Raw genomic sequence first — 17,274 nt, forward strand, 5'->3', positions numbered from 1 at the left:
TCCATGAAGACAGACAGTCAATCTGTCTTTCTCACTCCCACAAACCCAGAATGGTGCCTGACATGGAGCTCATGCTCAATAAATACTTGTTGGATGATGAATGGATGTCCCTCAACCACCCTGGTGCAGGCCACCACCGCCTCTTGCATGGCTCCAGAACTTTCTTCCTCCTAGGTTTCCTGACATCTTCTTTATGGTCCTTCAACACAGAGCAGCCCAAGTGACCCTTCTCCAGCAGCACTCCCTGCAGCACAGCCTCCCTGCACTTACACAAACATTTAAACTACTCACCATGATGCCCAAGGTCCAGGCTTTCCTGCCCAACATTTGCCCTAACCACTTTCTCCTGTGCTCCGTATGCTCAGGACATGCTGGCAGCATCAAGCCAACTCCCTGTGCAAGGCCTCTGTAATCGCTGTCACCTCTGTCTGAAGCACCCCTCCCACAAATCACTAGACTGTGAACTCCTTCCTGTGATTTGAGTCCCAGCTCAGGTCACATTTTCAAAGATATCTCCTCTGACCACTATATCCAAGAAGCCCTCCCATATCCCAGACACCCACACTTATTACATCCACAGGACTTCTCACTATCTGAAATTTTGGGTTACTTAATATTACTGATTTAGTGACTTTCTTTCCATTGCCTCTCCTGCTAGTCAAACACCATGAGTACAAGGACCTAACCTTTCTTAGTCACTTAAGTATCACCGTGCCTAGGAAAGTTCTTAACACATAGCTGACATACGCGCTTGCTGAAAGAAAGAATAAAAACCTGGGCTAGGTATGGACTGAGCACTGGTCCTTAGGAAAGCGACTTTGCTAGGCCCTACTCAACTCCACATGATTCATGAGCTGTGGATATACCTCAGGCATTATATACACTGCCAGTATTTGTCCATATAGTGAGGTGAATTTTTTCCAATTCCAGCCACTCCTATGGGGTCTTCACATAGTGGTTTCTGGGAAGTTTATGCTTAAGCTGCCTCAACACTGAGATTGAACCCAACAGAAGCACATTACGTGGACATAAAGCCAGGATCATGCCTTTCTGAGTTATATCCCATGGTCCATTTGCTGGGTAACTGGCTCTCAGCAATTTCATAACCATGCAACCCACACCCCTCTGCAGGGGGAGGGTGAGGTTGTCAGGAGAATTCTAACTTCAGGAGCAGCCCCAGTGAAAGGAGAATTTCAAGAGGACTCATGAGACTTTGCGGGGTGGACAGTCATTCCAGTGCCCTCCAGAGAACCCTCTCCCATGGATATTTATCAAAGAGAATGGTGCCTATGCTTGTGACAGCAAACCATGGTCAGTGCTTGGAGGTAAGGCAGAGCTTTTACCACTTTGGGCTTGAAGGTAGTTACGGCTTGACAGGTAGTTACGGCTTGACAGGTGTCAAGGTTGGGCATCAGGATGGAAGTGAAAACTCCCATTAGAGCACAAAGTTCTGGGATCCAGGTAGCAAGACTCATGCTATTTTCCCCTGGGAAAAGCCAGCTGTCACCCACTAGAAAGACAAAGTCCAAGCATCCAGCACAAGGTAAGAAGCAGGAACACAGGTAGATGTGGCAGAGGCAAGCATGCTCTGAGTGGATGGGATGTAGGCAGGGAATGAGGAAGACAGAAGGCATGTTTCAGAGAGACTATCTTGAAACTGGAGGTGGTGCAAGGTTGAGCGCATGCAATTAAATGGACCACAGGTAGCGTTGACATCTCCCAACACAGTTGCCCAGTCTTAGACCAAAGATCATTCTCCAATGAGCAGCTGATGCTGACTCCCATGAGTCCAGGGTGGCGAGTATTTCACCCTGGGGAAGGAGATTCATATGCCTATCTACTACATAAACCCTGCATAGCTGGGGGGATTTCTGGGATCCTCTTCACATGAAGTCTGGGTCAACAGAAACATTTCCTCAGGCATGACTGAATGACAGACCCATCTGAGAAATTCTAAAAGACTCAGGAAGTAACCCAGAGGGTAGGGACTCTCAGCCAGTGCAACGAAGAGCCCAGTAGCATATCAGCATTCCTAAGATACCAGTTGCTTCTTGGGAAAGAGGATCTGTCCTGCACAGGACCCAAACAGAGTTTCTCAAAATAACGTTCAGAATTTGTAATGTGTTCCAAATTCCTTCAGAGAAGGGGCTCTAAGACAATGAGTCAGACAATGGCATTCTAGTGCCAGGCAGAGGGAGGGAAGTTACATCTGAGGGTCTGACAAATTCATTGCAGCAGAAATGGAAAGTCATTTCAATTAAAGCAACATGGATGAGGCTGAAATCAGAATAGTCCCTAAATGGGAGGATTGAGAAGCACATAAGGAGAGGAGGACCCATGATGTCTCTGGAGGCAGCAGCAAACTGCACCACAGCCCAAAGCACGACACATGGCCATATGGGAGGAGTGGAGAGAGCCCACAGGGGATTACCTAGAACTGGATGGCTGCCGAGAAACTACTGGGAATCTCCAATCTGTAGAACACTAACAAACTCGTGGGCCTGGCGTCCCAGCTACCCCTCCCAGGGGCTGCCATAATCTCCATGCAAATCAGTTTTATTTCCGTCCCCCCAACCAAATGTCACTGGGTATGATGTCATCTCAACTACCTGTACTCAGGACTTACGGCCTCCGAGATTTAGCAAACCCAGAAACCACATCTCCCTGCTGAAAAACATTCCAATGTCTGAGACTAAATATGGCAAAGAAGTGGATGGGTATGAAGGAGTGGCACGCCTTTGAGGACTCTTGACGCTGTACCATAAGTACTAACCACTATGAGAAATCTCCCTCTATGCCTACACGGAGCTGATGAGTATATTTAAAATTATTTTAAAAGAATTAATAGCTTCAGGGTACTTTTCTCTGTAAGTGAACAGTGTGCTAATTTGCTCAGTGTTTTGGTGGTGTTCTTTATTTTTTTAAAGACAATTGCACAAGATTCTATCCAAAGCCCTCTAATTCTTCCACTTCAGTGGTCTGAATCCCACTAATAAACAATCAGGACTTTAGACTCCCTTAATAATGGAGAGAGATTCAAATAAAGATGTTTTGCCACTCTCTGCAAATTCCTGGAGGTGCTGCCTGTTGAACAGGCCGGTAAAATTATGGATTTATTCAGGACTGATTGCATTGAGTATGTAAGCATTTCTGAAGGATTAAAAGAAAGAGAGAGAGAGAGAGAGATGTTTGTGAGCTGAATGAACGGAGGGGATTGTAGGCTCTATGCTACCCAGTCTGGCACGGATCAAGGCTGTGTTGGGAGGAAGGGACATACTTACTGCACGGATGAGCAAGGACCCGAACCTCGTCCACAGCAATGTAGCCAGGATGACCCTTCAATGAGACGGATTCAAATATCACCTGCAACACACAGGGTGGTAGTCAATTTCACAGAAACGGTTGTAGGCATTCATCATAGGAAGCTGCCCGGCCCCCAGCCCTTTATATTTCAACTTCCCATCAGAAGCTACCCAAGAAACCTTCTATTAAGACAGCACGCTACCCTGGCAATTGACTGGGATTTTCAACACAAGGCAAAAAGGCCACACTTTGGTAGCTAGCAAAGGAAGCGCCAGTTGCATGGAATATTTTTAATAAATTTCAGAAATAACACTTAGATGCAGGAAAAACAACCCAAACACCGAGGTCTTGGAAATCCCAATCTGTATCTTTTTCATTGCAGCTTCAAGGGTCAAGCCACAACTTGACCATCCTTCTACAGAGAACTACTTTCTAATATCCCAACTTTCTTATAAAGGATAAGAGAGATGCCTACTTTGGAAGTTACCATAAGCCAAGGAGGGTTTACCATGAGTTGATTCTACACTGCCAAGGAACGTATTACATTTGAATTTATAATAACACTCTTAAAAATAAGTGGCAATCTACCTCTTGGTATCCAGGAGTAGAAGGCAACTGACTTCCACCTACACTGCTATTTCCATAAAAATTTTGTAATGTATTTAGCTTCCCTCATCACTCAACCCGTATCTTCACCAAGTAGATATCAATGTCTGTGTGGGTAGCACGACCAACATCCTTGACCTCTCTAGTTCTAATGGCCTTCTCCAATCCACTTTAGCCCTACTTTCACCTCATTTTTCACCTTCTGGAAATTGGAAATTTCACTTTCCCATACTCCAGCACAATCTCTACCCACAGTCTTCTCCCAGTTGACTCCTCTTGACCTGCTCCTCAGGCACACGTGGTAGCCTGGACCTCTGCTTTTCTTATCTAATCCTTGGCTTATTAATGCAGAAGGCCCAGGCTACCATGTGAGCTCCTCAGACTCCATACGAGTCTCTCCTAAAGCACCCATTCCTTTGCACCTTTATTTCAACTTTGCCAAGCCTATAACACAACTGCCTTCTGCAATCCTGTACCTTACACAACTGCTGCCCTTTCAACATGCACCCATGTAATCCCAGCAGACACCCACATCTTCAAGAGGCAAGAGGGAAAGAGAGGGACTGACTTCTAACATTTTACCCATTGACTTGATATCCAACCACATCATTCCCTGCCTCTTCTTTGCAAGGAACACCAGTGCTCTTGACCCGGACTCTTGCTATATTTTCCAGCTTTTGGATTCTTTTTGGTTTTCTCTCTCTATCCTATATCTCCAAATCCTCCCTGTCATCCCTAATTCTGACATGTCAACAGCTTCTCCTATTCTTTAAAAACTACCCTTTAGCAGTAGGTTTTCTGTAATACCATCCACTTGTGTTTCAGTAACACTTACAATTCTCAGTAGTTTTATCTTCATTCACTCCCAACATTCCCTGACTCTCCGTTGCAAAATTTCAACCTAATATGATCTGGATTCCATGTTCCACACTTCCCCTAAAACTGCTTACACAGAAGATACTAAAAATCTTCTAATTGCTAAATCCCGTAGATATTTTCAGTCTTTATCTTACTTTAAGAAGGAAGATAGTGCAGTGCTTAAACTCTGGTTCCAAGTACCTAGGTTCAAGTCCTGGCTGTGCCACTTGCTAGTTAGTGGTCTTGGGAAAGTTATGTTACTGCTCTGTGCCTCATTTTCTGCATCTTTAATTACAGTGTCTACCTCATTGGGTGACTTTTTAGATTAAGGGAGTTAACACCCCACTTAAAACAATGTATGGCACATGGTACATTCTCAAGAAATATTTACTAGAATTATTGTCACAACTTGACCATTCTTCTACAACTGTCAGTGTTCATGGACTCTCCATTTCTGGGTCTTTTTTCTATTTAGGCTCAGATAACACTTAATTCTTATGATTTTTCTCATGAATCTGGCCCTGTTCTACCACAGGTCTGTAGGCATTGCTCCTTCTCCATCCTGCCTTCTAACGTGGGCTCCCGTTAGTCATCTTTTCACTGCATACACTCTCCCTTCAACAGCTGCCAATGCACTGATAACTCCCAAGCCCAGCTCTGCACCCTAGACCTTTCACCCACACATCCGTCTTACGTATCCAGTTCACAGATCCATGTTTCTACCTAGGTAGCACATCAATGACGTGAATGCAGCAGATTCCGCACAGCTTCCTCCTCAAACCTTTTCCCTCATTGACCAATGGGCCATTCTTTCTGAAATATGGAATATGGTAAGTGGCTCTATGACCCATTCAGTCACCCAAGCTGGAGACCAGGGTGGGCCTCTCCTTCTGCCTCAGCCCTCATCTCCATTTTCCTTTTTATTCTACCTTATTAGCATTTCTCAAATCTTCCCATGTCATATATCTCTGCTATTAGGATGAACCACTGGAAGCAGGCATTTTTTTGAGGTAAAAAACCAGCCAGACATCAGAACCACTGCTCTTGTTCAAAGTGTCTTCAGTTTTCATCTCCAACACCTGACAGCCTCTAAAAAGGACCCTCCCTCTCCTGTGTTTTACTCCTCAGTTCAAGTCAATGGATAGAATATAAGGTAGACGATGAGACCAACAGGAAAACCTCCCCGTGAAATCTTTTTGTGGCCTACGTGGTCACTCCAGGTCACTGGATTCAAAGACTAGTGTTCTCACCAGGGCCTGGAACTCCAACAGCTGTAACAAAAGAACTGTGGAGAACCAATGGGAACCACTGAAGATCATGGTGATGGCTGAAAAGAGGCAGCTTCCTTAGGTGATAGGATCTGTTGTGAAACAGCATGTGGCTGCCTGGGAGTTAGGTGAAGCGCCTTGGGGATGACAGTCACACCATAGAGCTGTTGCTCCAGCATGATGGCCACTCTGGAAGAATAGTTTACTAAGATAGCAGGGTCCTTCAGAGAGACTTAACAAACAAAATTATTCAAGAGGTAGGGGAAAGTTTGCAAAAGTAACGTGCTAGCCACCTCATCTTGCAGAGGGAAAAGTAAACAGAAAGCCTTCCTGCAAATAATCATGTGTCTAATTATATTTTTTAATAATTCAAAGGAAACCAAAAGCAAAGTTCATAGAAAAAAAAGCAAATAGAACATACACAGTAAATGCATTTAAAAGAAATAGCACAAAAGCATTCAAACTGTGTAATAAAAATGACAAAATAAAGTAAAAATGTTTCTGTTGTGACAATAAATATAAATGGGTTAAAATACAGAAAAGCTCTCAGACTGCCTAAATAAACAAAGTCTAATTGTATGCTATAAGATGAACACCTAAAACAGAATGACTCAATAACATTAAAAAGAACAAGTTGAACAAAGACATAATAAAGAAATGCAAATAAACAGAAAGCAGTTGTTGCAGAAATAATGTGAAAGCCTCAAAGTAGAATTTTAACTGAAAATAACAATGAAAAAATTAGGTGGATTAAATAGTCATTTAGAAAAAACACATGAGTCAAGAGACTTAAGTGGAGAAAATGATGAAAAAGACATGGGTTGAAAACTTTAACCTATGTCTTAGACTTTGACTAATCATATAGGAAAAAGCAAGTATACATAATGTAAATAATAATGTATTACCTAGATATATGTTAATAAATATAAAGACAGAATGAAACTTCTATTCAAATGCTATGGCTCAGTTGCAAAAAAAATCATATAGTAGGCTACAATATAACTTCAATAAATCCCTCGAAGAAGAAATTGTTTAATTTTCGGCCTATACATTTTCTAACCAAATTAACTAAAACTAGAAATTAGTGACAATGTCTTAAAAACCAACTTATTTAAAGTTATACAATGCTTTCTTAATAACTATGGTGTCAAGCGTGCTTTGCATGTTAGCAAAAATCTAAAACAAAATTAAAAGTCAAATGACAGGCTGAGAATAATATTTGTAACACCTGTGTCAGCTAATACGAAAATATTTTCTGTGTGCAAAGGACTCTTGAGAATCAACAGAAAAATAAATAAACCATTCCAATTAAAAAGTGGCCAATGACTTCAACAGGTAATTCACAAAAAGAGGAAGTAAAAATGGTAATAATCTGTGACTGTAATTGTGTAAAATGACACTGAGGATGATCAGAAGGTGCCCCAGAAGACACCTACAACCTTGGAAGGAGATGATCACTCCATCAATATGCTTCTGATGTGAGGCTCCTAGCCACAGGAAGTCCCACCCAGGAGATAGCCAGCTCCAGTTCCCAGGGACAGACACCACAAGGAGACAAGGTGGTGCCAGGACCCTTGGAGATGGAAAGATCTGCCAAGGTGTCCTAAGGAGAGGGAGAATGGTTATCTCTGACCCAAGAACACTCTCAGGAAAATTCAACCAAGGCCCTCGAGGAATGAAAGTCAGGAAATGGGAGAGTCAGGGGAGTGAGTAGAGAAGTCTAGAGGTGACTCTGGTGTAGCGTTTTCCTCCTGTCTTCAAGAGGCAAGGGAGTAGGGATGGGATGGGGAACTCACACAGGCCATGCATACCCAGTGGCACTCCAAGTCAGCATATGGAGGGCGAGACCCTGAGTACAGGGACTAGAGCAGAGGGCCCAGACTGAGAATTCCAACTTCTCTGTAGATGCTCTTCAGCTCCGAGGCTGCCATGTGGACCTACCGTCTATCGCACATGCTCCAGCCCATGGGTCTCATTAGAGACCTCCTGGTGCAGGAGTTGAAGAGATGGGGCTTGCATGGAAAGGTGAAAGCCTCTCCCTGTGCATGAGGACTTGTGCAAAGCCAGGAAGCAATTCCCCACAAGAGGCTCTGAGATGAGTGATGCTCAACCCCTCCAAAAAGTGGTTTTGGTCACTTGGAGGAGGGTGTGGATTTATCAGGCCATGGTTTAAAAGACTTGGTGCTTTAACGTCATCTTTTATAGATAGTTCTCGAGCAGAAAACTTGAATGGCAAAAATTTCAAGGGGCTGCAAACATCTTCAGGAGAAGAGAAAAATGCTGTCACATCAGAACTCCTCAAATATACATATTATCATGGGGAGAGATTGCTTAGGGTAAAATTAAGTGAGATACTTTTTAACCATATCAGCCCAAGGAGACCTGTATAAGACAAGGAGGAGGATTTGATGCTTAGTGGAAAGAAGTGGGATGGATAAGGGAGCAGGTGGAATAGAATTCCAAGGGTGGTAGAGTAGGCCCCTCACTGTGATAAACTCCACTCCACTGTGATAAACTCCACTCCACTCCAAGTTACTAAATCTACAGACTGCCAGATAGCAGGAATTTCCTGGGAAAGGGACTGAGTTTCAAGTCCAATTGAACCAAAGGTGGGTGAGTCCTTAATTTCAGCGGCCTATATAGTGATTATAACTACTGAATAAGATATAATTTTCCCTAGGCAGGTGATAGAGACTAGGGCAAGCAGATGGTTGCAAAATTAACAGAAGTTCTTTTATTTTTTTTAATCCTGAAACAGAAAAGTTCAGAATCATTAGAAAATATGAAATCAAATTAGTATCACCTAGAAAGAAGCTGTGATCTGAAGTACACGTGACTTAATAGCCATTCAGCACTAAGTGGTGACCACATTTAATAACAATGTATTGTGTATTTCAAAATTGCTAAAAGAATAGATTTTTTTTAGTGTTCTCAGTACACAAAAAAAGTTAAGTTGGTGAGGTAATGGATATGTTCATTAGTTTGATTAAGTATTTCTATAACACATACATAGATCGAAATATCACACTATACCCTATAAATACACACAATTAATATGTGTCAATTAAAAGTAAATAAGCCCCTGCTTTCCCAAGAAAAGGCGCATGTCAGGAGATGGCTGGTAGAGGTTAGGTTCTTACCCCAGGCCTTGCCAAAAGTCTGGTGCCAGAAAGCTTACTAATGAGAAACAGGAAATTTCAGTGTTTATTAGAGAGCTAAAAGTCGATTTTAGAACTATAAAATATGACTTTAATAAATTAATACATAAACCATCAGGTCCTAAGCCCAGTAATTCATATTTAGCCCACAGAATCATATGTACAGGACCAGATCTCCAGGTCTGGTGAATTTTAAAACCCATTTTGCTAGTGTCTTTGGATTTTCTGATAGGCCCCCTTTTCTTGCCACTGTACCTATGTGTGCATGTGCAAGTGTGTTTTGAATCTGAGAGACTGTGGATGTTTGGCCCTATGTGTGCACTCTGCGGTGTTTGTGGCTGAGTATCCATTAGTGACTGTGTGTGTATAACATATCTCCAAACTGCTGCTCTCAGCCAAGGAAATGTAATGAAGCTGCAGTAGCCAACAAGGTTCTAATCAGAAAATTCTCCCAGATGAAGCTGCTTATCCAAGGGATGGCAAGGAGGTTACTGAGTACAGGCTAAACAACACTGGCTATTTATTTTAAAAGGGCTTCCTTCCTCCTTCCCCTTTCTTTCTTTTGCCCTCTTTTCCTTTTTTCTTCCTTCCAACAATTGCTGAGGCCCACTGCAAGCCTGCTGATAGGGTTTGGCTCTGTGTGCCCACCCAAATCTCATCTTGAATTATAATCCCTATAATCCACACATGTTGAGAAAGGAACCTGGTGGGATGTGACTGGATAATGGGGGTGGTTTCTCCCACGCTATTCTTGTGGTAGTGAGTGAGTTACCACAAGATCTGATGGTTTTATAAGTGTTTGACAGTTCCTCCTTCACCAGCCCTCTCTTGCCTGCCACCATGTAAGACATGCCCGCTTCCCCTTCTGCCATGATTGTAAGTTTCCTGAGGTCTCCCCAGCCATGCAGAACTGTGAGTCAATTAAACCTCTTTTCTTTATAAATTATCCAGTCTTGGGCAGTTCTTCATAGCAGTGTGCGAACAGACTAATATGCCTGACATGATGATACATATATGTTCTCTAATTCCATTTGCAGAAGGGCCTGTCATACCTATTATCCTCTCCGTTCTACTGATGAAGAAACTGTGATTCTGAAATATGACAGGATATAGCTAATATTACACAGCTAGGAAGAAGATTCTCAGCAAGGGCAAGCTATTTTCCCTAAAGGCAAAGCAGAGCTTGGAGCCAGAGGACCTAGGAAAGATCATGGGGATCTGAATTTACCAATAGTGCTTCCTACACTGGAAGACAGGACATGTTGCTACCTAATAGAGGGGGCTACTGCACAGATCTCATGCCTCTCATAGGGTGTGAACATAGAGGGTACTCCAGAAATGTCCTTTTCCCTCCATGCCTCATCAAAAAGCATGGAAATGGTGTGACTGTCTCGGTACTGGGTCAATTTTCTTGTTCATTGTACTTCCACCTGTGGCCCCATCCTGTACCCATTTGCATCTGGTCCTATATATCGGATTTCTAATTGGAACCTTAAAGCCTCACTGACCATGCCTGTGAGCTTTTAGAAACACTTGATGTCTATAGTCAATGATACAGTGGTGACAGTCTAGGGAGTAGGGTATCTGGGATCTGCTCTCAGCTTTGCCAATAATTTGCTATGTGCTCTTGGACTTCACTATGCAACTCTGGACATCAGCTGTATCATGTACATCAGGGTTCAACTATGGCCTGGAAGCCAAATCCAGCCCACCACCTGTTTTTGCACATAAAGTTTTGTTGGAACACAGCTGGGTCCATTCATTTACATATTATCTATGACTGTTTTCATAGTACAATGGCAGAATTGAGTAATTGCAACAGAAACTGTATGGCTTGCAAAGACTAAAATATTTTCTTTCTGGCCCTTAACAGAGTATGTTTGCCTTATCTACAAAATGAGGATAAACCTAAGTCACATGTGCCAGTATGCATTCTGTAAATGTCTATGGATAGGAAGACTATATAATTTATCACTGAAACTGGGGCACACTATGAAATGGATGCTCTTAATTTCACCAGGATAATGGGAGTAAACCAGGGTTGTCCCAGCAAACCGAGATGTAGTGCCACTGGTCTGCAGAATACTATCTCTATAGTCAGGTGGTCATCCGACAAAAAGAGGGCCAAGATCAAACTTAGAGGAAAGACAGTAAGTTAAACACCAACAAATCCATTTATTTCTGACTCCTCAGAACTCCCACATGGGTAATTGAGAGTCTCCTAGAACCGGATACATCACACAGCTTTTTCAAAATGCTGTGACCTCCACCACATCAGCCTTCACTACAGAGAGTCTTGGGGAACAAATGTTCCACAGAGCACACTCTACAAGTCATACACTGGGTATTCTTCCCAGAACATACAAGCAAGAACTGATCCCCTTGTTCATGCAACTGTGCAGGTAGAGAATATAGGGCTATATGCTTAATGCAATTCTGAGACCCCAAAAGCTCTGAAAACAAGGTTCTTCACCTTAGTATTATACAAAGTAATTTGGTGGTAAAACCTGAACATAGTCGAATTGGCCTGATACTATTTGCAGTCTTTATTTATCCCATTTCTTGTGAGAATGTGTAAGTTTTGCTGTAGAAATATTAGATTTGGTTACAGGGTACTGCCTCAGACCCTACCAGGGTTGTTATAAAATACAGAAGATATGTCAATATATTACTAAATTCCAAACATTCTGAATTCCGACACATATCTGACACCATCAGTTTCAGATAAAGGTTTGTACTAAAACATATTACACAAAAGGAAAAGACACAGAAGTAATGAGGCCAAAGGTATATAATTTGTCTCAAAACATCTAGGGTAAAACAGGTCACACTGTGGGTAACACACATTAAAAACAAAGGACTCTCCTTTTAGCCACTTTCATTCATAGGTTCCTGCTGTTGAAAAGAAGGGAATAGGGGCTTAACGTCACACTAAATGACAACGGTCTACCCTGACCACCCCAAGGCCAGCTCTGTCCCACTCACCTCTGTGTTACCAATGCCTGAACTGGCCTGGCTCCTGCAGGAAGCAAAACGACTGACAAGTAGATGAGAATAGAGAGCGAGTGGCTGAATGATGGTGTGATGAGTTCTTCCAAGAATTCAGTCTCTCTTTTTCTCTTTTCTTCTCTTTCTCACTGCCTCTTTTATTTCTGCTCTCTTCTTCACTTTCTTAACTTCCTGCCTTTGGCTCTTGGCCACCCATGGATAGGCCAAGGAGATGAGGTTGGGGGAGAAGCAATGGAAATGTGGTCACAAACAGGGCTATTTAGGACCATCTCCCAGGCTGCTTGGATATCTCCAGGGTTGCGGGAGTAACCTGTGCTGTTCGACAATCCCTGCCACAAGTATCTTATTATCTACTCCTTTAAGTCTCCTGACAAAGAACTCCAAAATAAAAACCTTAAGAAAACCCTCAACACAGACCAAGGCACTACAAGAGACAGTTGCAAGATTCTCCAGCAATGGAGGATGAGAATGAGCAGAACCAGAACCCCATAAAGGCCAGGTCCCTTCTGAGAGCCCAGCCTTGGAGTCACCCCCTTCATCTCCCCACCCACATGCTCTAGGCATGTCTAAGCCTTTCAAGAACTCGACTAGGGGAAATTGTAGAGCCAAGTGGTTAAGAATTATGATCTGTACTAATTTGACAACCACCAGCTACTGAAGTGTGGCTAATGAGACTGGGAAACTGAACTTCTCATTTTACTTAACTTCAGTTACCTTAAAATTTAATTTAAAAACTGATACCCAATTCACTTAAGAATATTTGGAACAACTTGTGTATATGTACCCACTTCTTCAGCTATACATTTTATGAATCTAAATACAGATCAGTATTACTAATGAAAATAAAACATTTAAATTGAGACTTACTGTAAGTGTAAAATATAGACTGAATTATAAAGACTGATAGGGAGAGAACAGAAAACATCTCACTAATAATTGTTTAGCTTGATTACATGTCAAAGTGATAGTATTTTGGATACATTGGGTTAAGTAAAGTATATTATTAAAATTGGGAGGCCACGGCGGGTGGATCACAAGGCCAGGAAATCAAGACCATCCTGCCTAACACGGTGAAACCCCATCTCTACTAAAAATATAAAACATTAGCCGGGCTTGGTGGCGGGTGCCTACAGTCCCAGCTACTCAGGAGGCTGAGGCAGGAGAACGGCGTGAACCCGGGAGGTGGAGCTTGCACACACACAAATTAATTTCACTGATTTCCTTTTACTTTTTAATGTGGCTACTAAACATTTATAAATGGCACGTGTGGTTCCCATTATATTTATATTGGATTATACTAGCTTAGACAGTGAAATCAAACAGAATGGATAAAAAAACAAGGCACTAACTCCGTTAGAGCTTGGGTTATCACTTACCATTTCTGAGCCTTCGTTTCATCGCCTATAAAATGGGTATAGTAGTACCTGCCTCAAAGGATTGTTGTGAAGATTAAACAAGGTAATGTATGCGAAATATTTTGTACTGTGCCTGGAACATGATAAACACCCAATGAACGGTAGGTATCACCATCACCACCATCACCATCATCATCATAACCTCTCCCCGATTTCTAAAAGGAATTTCAGGAAATGCATCATGAAGAAAAATAAAATTATTCTAAAAGGAAATCACAAGCCATTGAGGATAAAATTGAAATATGCATGGCAAAAATCCAGGTTAAATATTGAGGGTAATTGAGTATTAAATTCTGATTTCTCGTTACCAAGGCAAAAGGGAAATAAAGCTTGAATTGTCTCATTAAGGTAAACCCAACAAGTGATCTCAATAGATAAATGTATTCCTGACACTAAAATCTGGAAGAACTGTACCATGGATATTAACCTGGAGGAAGTCTAAGAAGCCCTCAGCCACTGGTTCATCTTCTGCTTCCAACGCTAAATAAATTTCTCCAAAATGCAGATCTGACTGCCTCACTCTCTAATCTAACACCTTTCAACAGTGCATGTGGTGATTAACTGCAAATGAGCACAGGGTATCTTACTGGGATGATGAACATGTTCTGGACTGGTTTATGATGACAGTTGCACAATTCAATAGGTTTTCTAAAGTCACAGGATTGCATACTTAAAATAGGTGGATTCTGTGATATGTACATTTTACCTTAATAATATTGTTAAAAAAATAATAAAACTTTCAACAGCCCCAAGCCAAGACAATGTGGAGGGTGTTCCTCTAAGCATGCTTTATGGATTGGTGCCAATCTGTGCACTGTGTGCATCAGTTCACAAGGAGATAAGGAAGGAAAGAGAGAGAGGTTTAGGAACTGTTACGGCAATTTGGCATTGCCATGATTTTCTTTTTTTTAACCATGGTTTATAAGAGTATTGCTCCAAAAAAAAAAAAAAAAAAAAAAAAAAAGAAGAGTATTACTCCACAAAGAGTTGGGAGGAAAAGCATCCCTTCACCATGGGCAGTAGGAGCAGCACTGCTTTAAACTAAGTTCCATCCATTAGCCTGACATTCAAAGCCCTCCATGAGCTGCTTGTCCCTGCAGGCTGATCTCCCTGTCTGTCCCCTTTGCAATGTACCTTAAACAACTTAGACTTTCCAAACTCTGCCATCATCTATCATCCACCTCTCTAGCTCATCGGACACACTGTCCTTGACAACTCAAATGCCTTTCCCTCCCTGCCTTTTAAAATAAATTTGTATTCATTCTTCAAGATTCGTCTTAGATGTCATCTCCTCTTACAAACCATCCTAATTGCCTTCCCTAGCAAACACCCCATTCCCCAGAGGGTGATCTTTGACTAGTTAACTCATCTCTCCAAACCTCAATCTTTTCATCCATAAAATAGGATAGTACTAGAACCTCCCTCATCATGTCATAAGCACTGACTTTAAAGAAAAGAATCAGTGCCTATGTTCCTCCAGCATCGTCAGGAGCCACACGCATCCTGGTATATTGTCATTTTATTTACATATCAGTCTTTTCCTACAAACAATGAACTCAAGTGGGGCAGGGGCTGTACTGGGTCACCTCTGCAGAGCTTGGCTAGGAGGAGAAGCCCAGTAAACACGAGTAAATAAATGAAGTCCTTTCTAGACCCAGCACCTGTATGGAGAGCAAGAGGTGTATAGATTTATCACTAATTTTCAAACATAAAACCATGGTAAATGCCATACCTGATAGAAATGCGGCCAGAAAGTGCTGATGGCGAGCTCTGCCTTCACCCAGCCCTCAGTGACGACCCCGGACACATTCCAGACGGGGTTCCCTTGGGGGCCACCATTCACCTTCACGTAGACGTTCAAGGCCCCTGGGCTGGACCTGTCACGGCTGGAGAAGTAGTAATGGAAGTCGATGCAGTGGGTATCATTCTCCTTCAGGGTCGGCAGGAGAAGGTGGGCCTTCTGGCCAGAGGCTCTCCCAGAGCTGTTCACCATCATGAAAGATCCTGGAGACCCACAAAGCAGGTGGGAAGTAGAGACAAAGAGAAAGTAAGAAAATACTTCTGAAAACCAGTCATACCCATAAACATGGTGGCCAGAGGAGCGGCCAGAGATCAAGTCAGTCTAGGAGGGCCTGGGTGACCCTGTGACAGCCACATCTCTCTGAGCCTGAGTATCCTCTTCTGTATTTGGGAATAAAAAATCTATTCAATACGGTGGTTTTAAGAACTAAGAGATGGTAACATGTATGTAGTATTTCTACAAGGTGCTACTATTGCTATTTGCAGAAAACATAGCTACTATTACTGTTGGCAGAAAACATCTCCAAACATTCAAAATGTTGCCTTGTATAGATGAAGTGAGCCTCTTTTGAGTTGCTTTGGCAAATTAAATGGTTGTTTCCAATTCTTTATCCCTCCTGGACCCATGTCCCTTGCCATTGGCTTTGCAGTTCCTTCCAGCAGAAACAGAGGGTATATCCCCATCCCTTGACTTTGGGCTCTACCATATGACTTGCTTTGGTCAATAGGATGCTAACAGAATGACTCAAGCAAAGGTTAAAATGTGCTCGCCCTGCTGGGCTTACCGTCTTGCACTACTGCTACCTTTCATGAGAAGAATGTGCCCCCAGTAGCTGCTGCCCCTTTCAGCTTGGGATGAAGAATACACACATGGAAGATACCTGACTTGAACCGATAGTAAAGAACCAAGCCATGCCACCCCTGCAGCTGGAATCACAGCCACATGGCCCAAAAGCCCAACCTAGATCAGCCAATCTACAATCAATGCACAGTTCTATGAGAGCTAGAATAAATGCTTATTGTTTGCCACCGAGTTTCTTCTTGGTGTGTCATGCAGCTTATTGTGACAATAGCTTATTGATAAAGCTGCCTGAGAGGGCAGACTCATGAAAGAAACCATGAGGGGGCACATTTCAGTTCAGTGAACAAAGAACTTTCTAACAAGTGAAGTTGGTGCAAAATAGAAAGGACTGGCCAGAGATAAAGTGAGTCCCCATCAATGCAGGTGGCAAAACAGAGGCTGGACAAATTAAAGAGATAGTTAAGGAAATTTCACAAGCAACTGGGAGGGCTGAGCTCTGTGTCTTAGAGTCTTACGATTCTATGAAATAAACTGCTTCGTGAAACACAGCAGATAAACTCAGGTGATTCCAGAAGGAATGTTTCCACCTAGAAAAACACTAAAATCTTCAATTCAGAAACAAACTTTAAGACCACTTATCCTCAGCCAAGGTGAGCTACTTCAATAGCTAAAAGTCACCTAATTCTTTCACTCTAATACCAAAAAGACTAACAGCTCCCAGTTAATAAGTGCTGGGAAACCCGTAACTTCTTGGGATTCTAGAAGGTACCAATCAAATCCTGTCTCCTGCAGGTTCTGAGTGAATTTAAAAACACACGAGAGAGAGAAAGAGAGAAACAGAGAGAGAGGAGTTCAAAACCTCCACATCATTATTCACAAAGTAACTTGGACTTAAGGCCAAATTAGACTTTCTGCATGTTCCCCCTGAAGCACCATGCAGAGCAGGGGGATGGCCACGGACCCACCCTCCAACTCTGCCCAGATCCCTAGGGCCACAGCTGTCTTACTGGGATGACCACTTAGGATAGCTGGGTGGGCTTGTACCACAAAGCAGC

At 42.5% G+C, this 17,274-nt stretch overlaps 1 protein-coding gene across 3 annotated transcripts in view; it reads right to left on the minus strand.

The window, feature by feature from the left end:
• PTPRT (protein tyrosine phosphatase receptor type T) overlaps positions 1 to 17,274 on the minus strand; it is a 1,118,573-nt gene that overhangs the window by 702,987 nt on the left and 398,312 nt on the right. For all 3 annotated transcript variants that reach the window (XM_028828430.2, XM_077949122.1, XM_028828427.2), the window contains exons 3-4: positions 15,350 to 15,621; positions 3,282 to 3,363 (exon numbers count right to left, since the gene is read on the minus strand). In XM_028828430.2, coding sequence (XP_028684263.1) covers positions 3,282 to 3,363; positions 15,350 to 15,621 — 354 coding nt within the window. The remainder of the gene's footprint in view (positions 1 to 3,281; positions 3,364 to 15,349; positions 15,622 to 17,274) is intronic.

This window comes from Macaca mulatta, chromosome 10, assembly GCF_049350105.2.
Source record: "Macaca mulatta isolate MMU2019108-1 chromosome 10, T2T-MMU8v2.0, whole genome shotgun sequence".
In the NCBI taxonomy this organism is placed as follows: Eukaryota; Metazoa; Chordata; class Mammalia; order Primates; family Cercopithecidae; genus Macaca; species Macaca mulatta.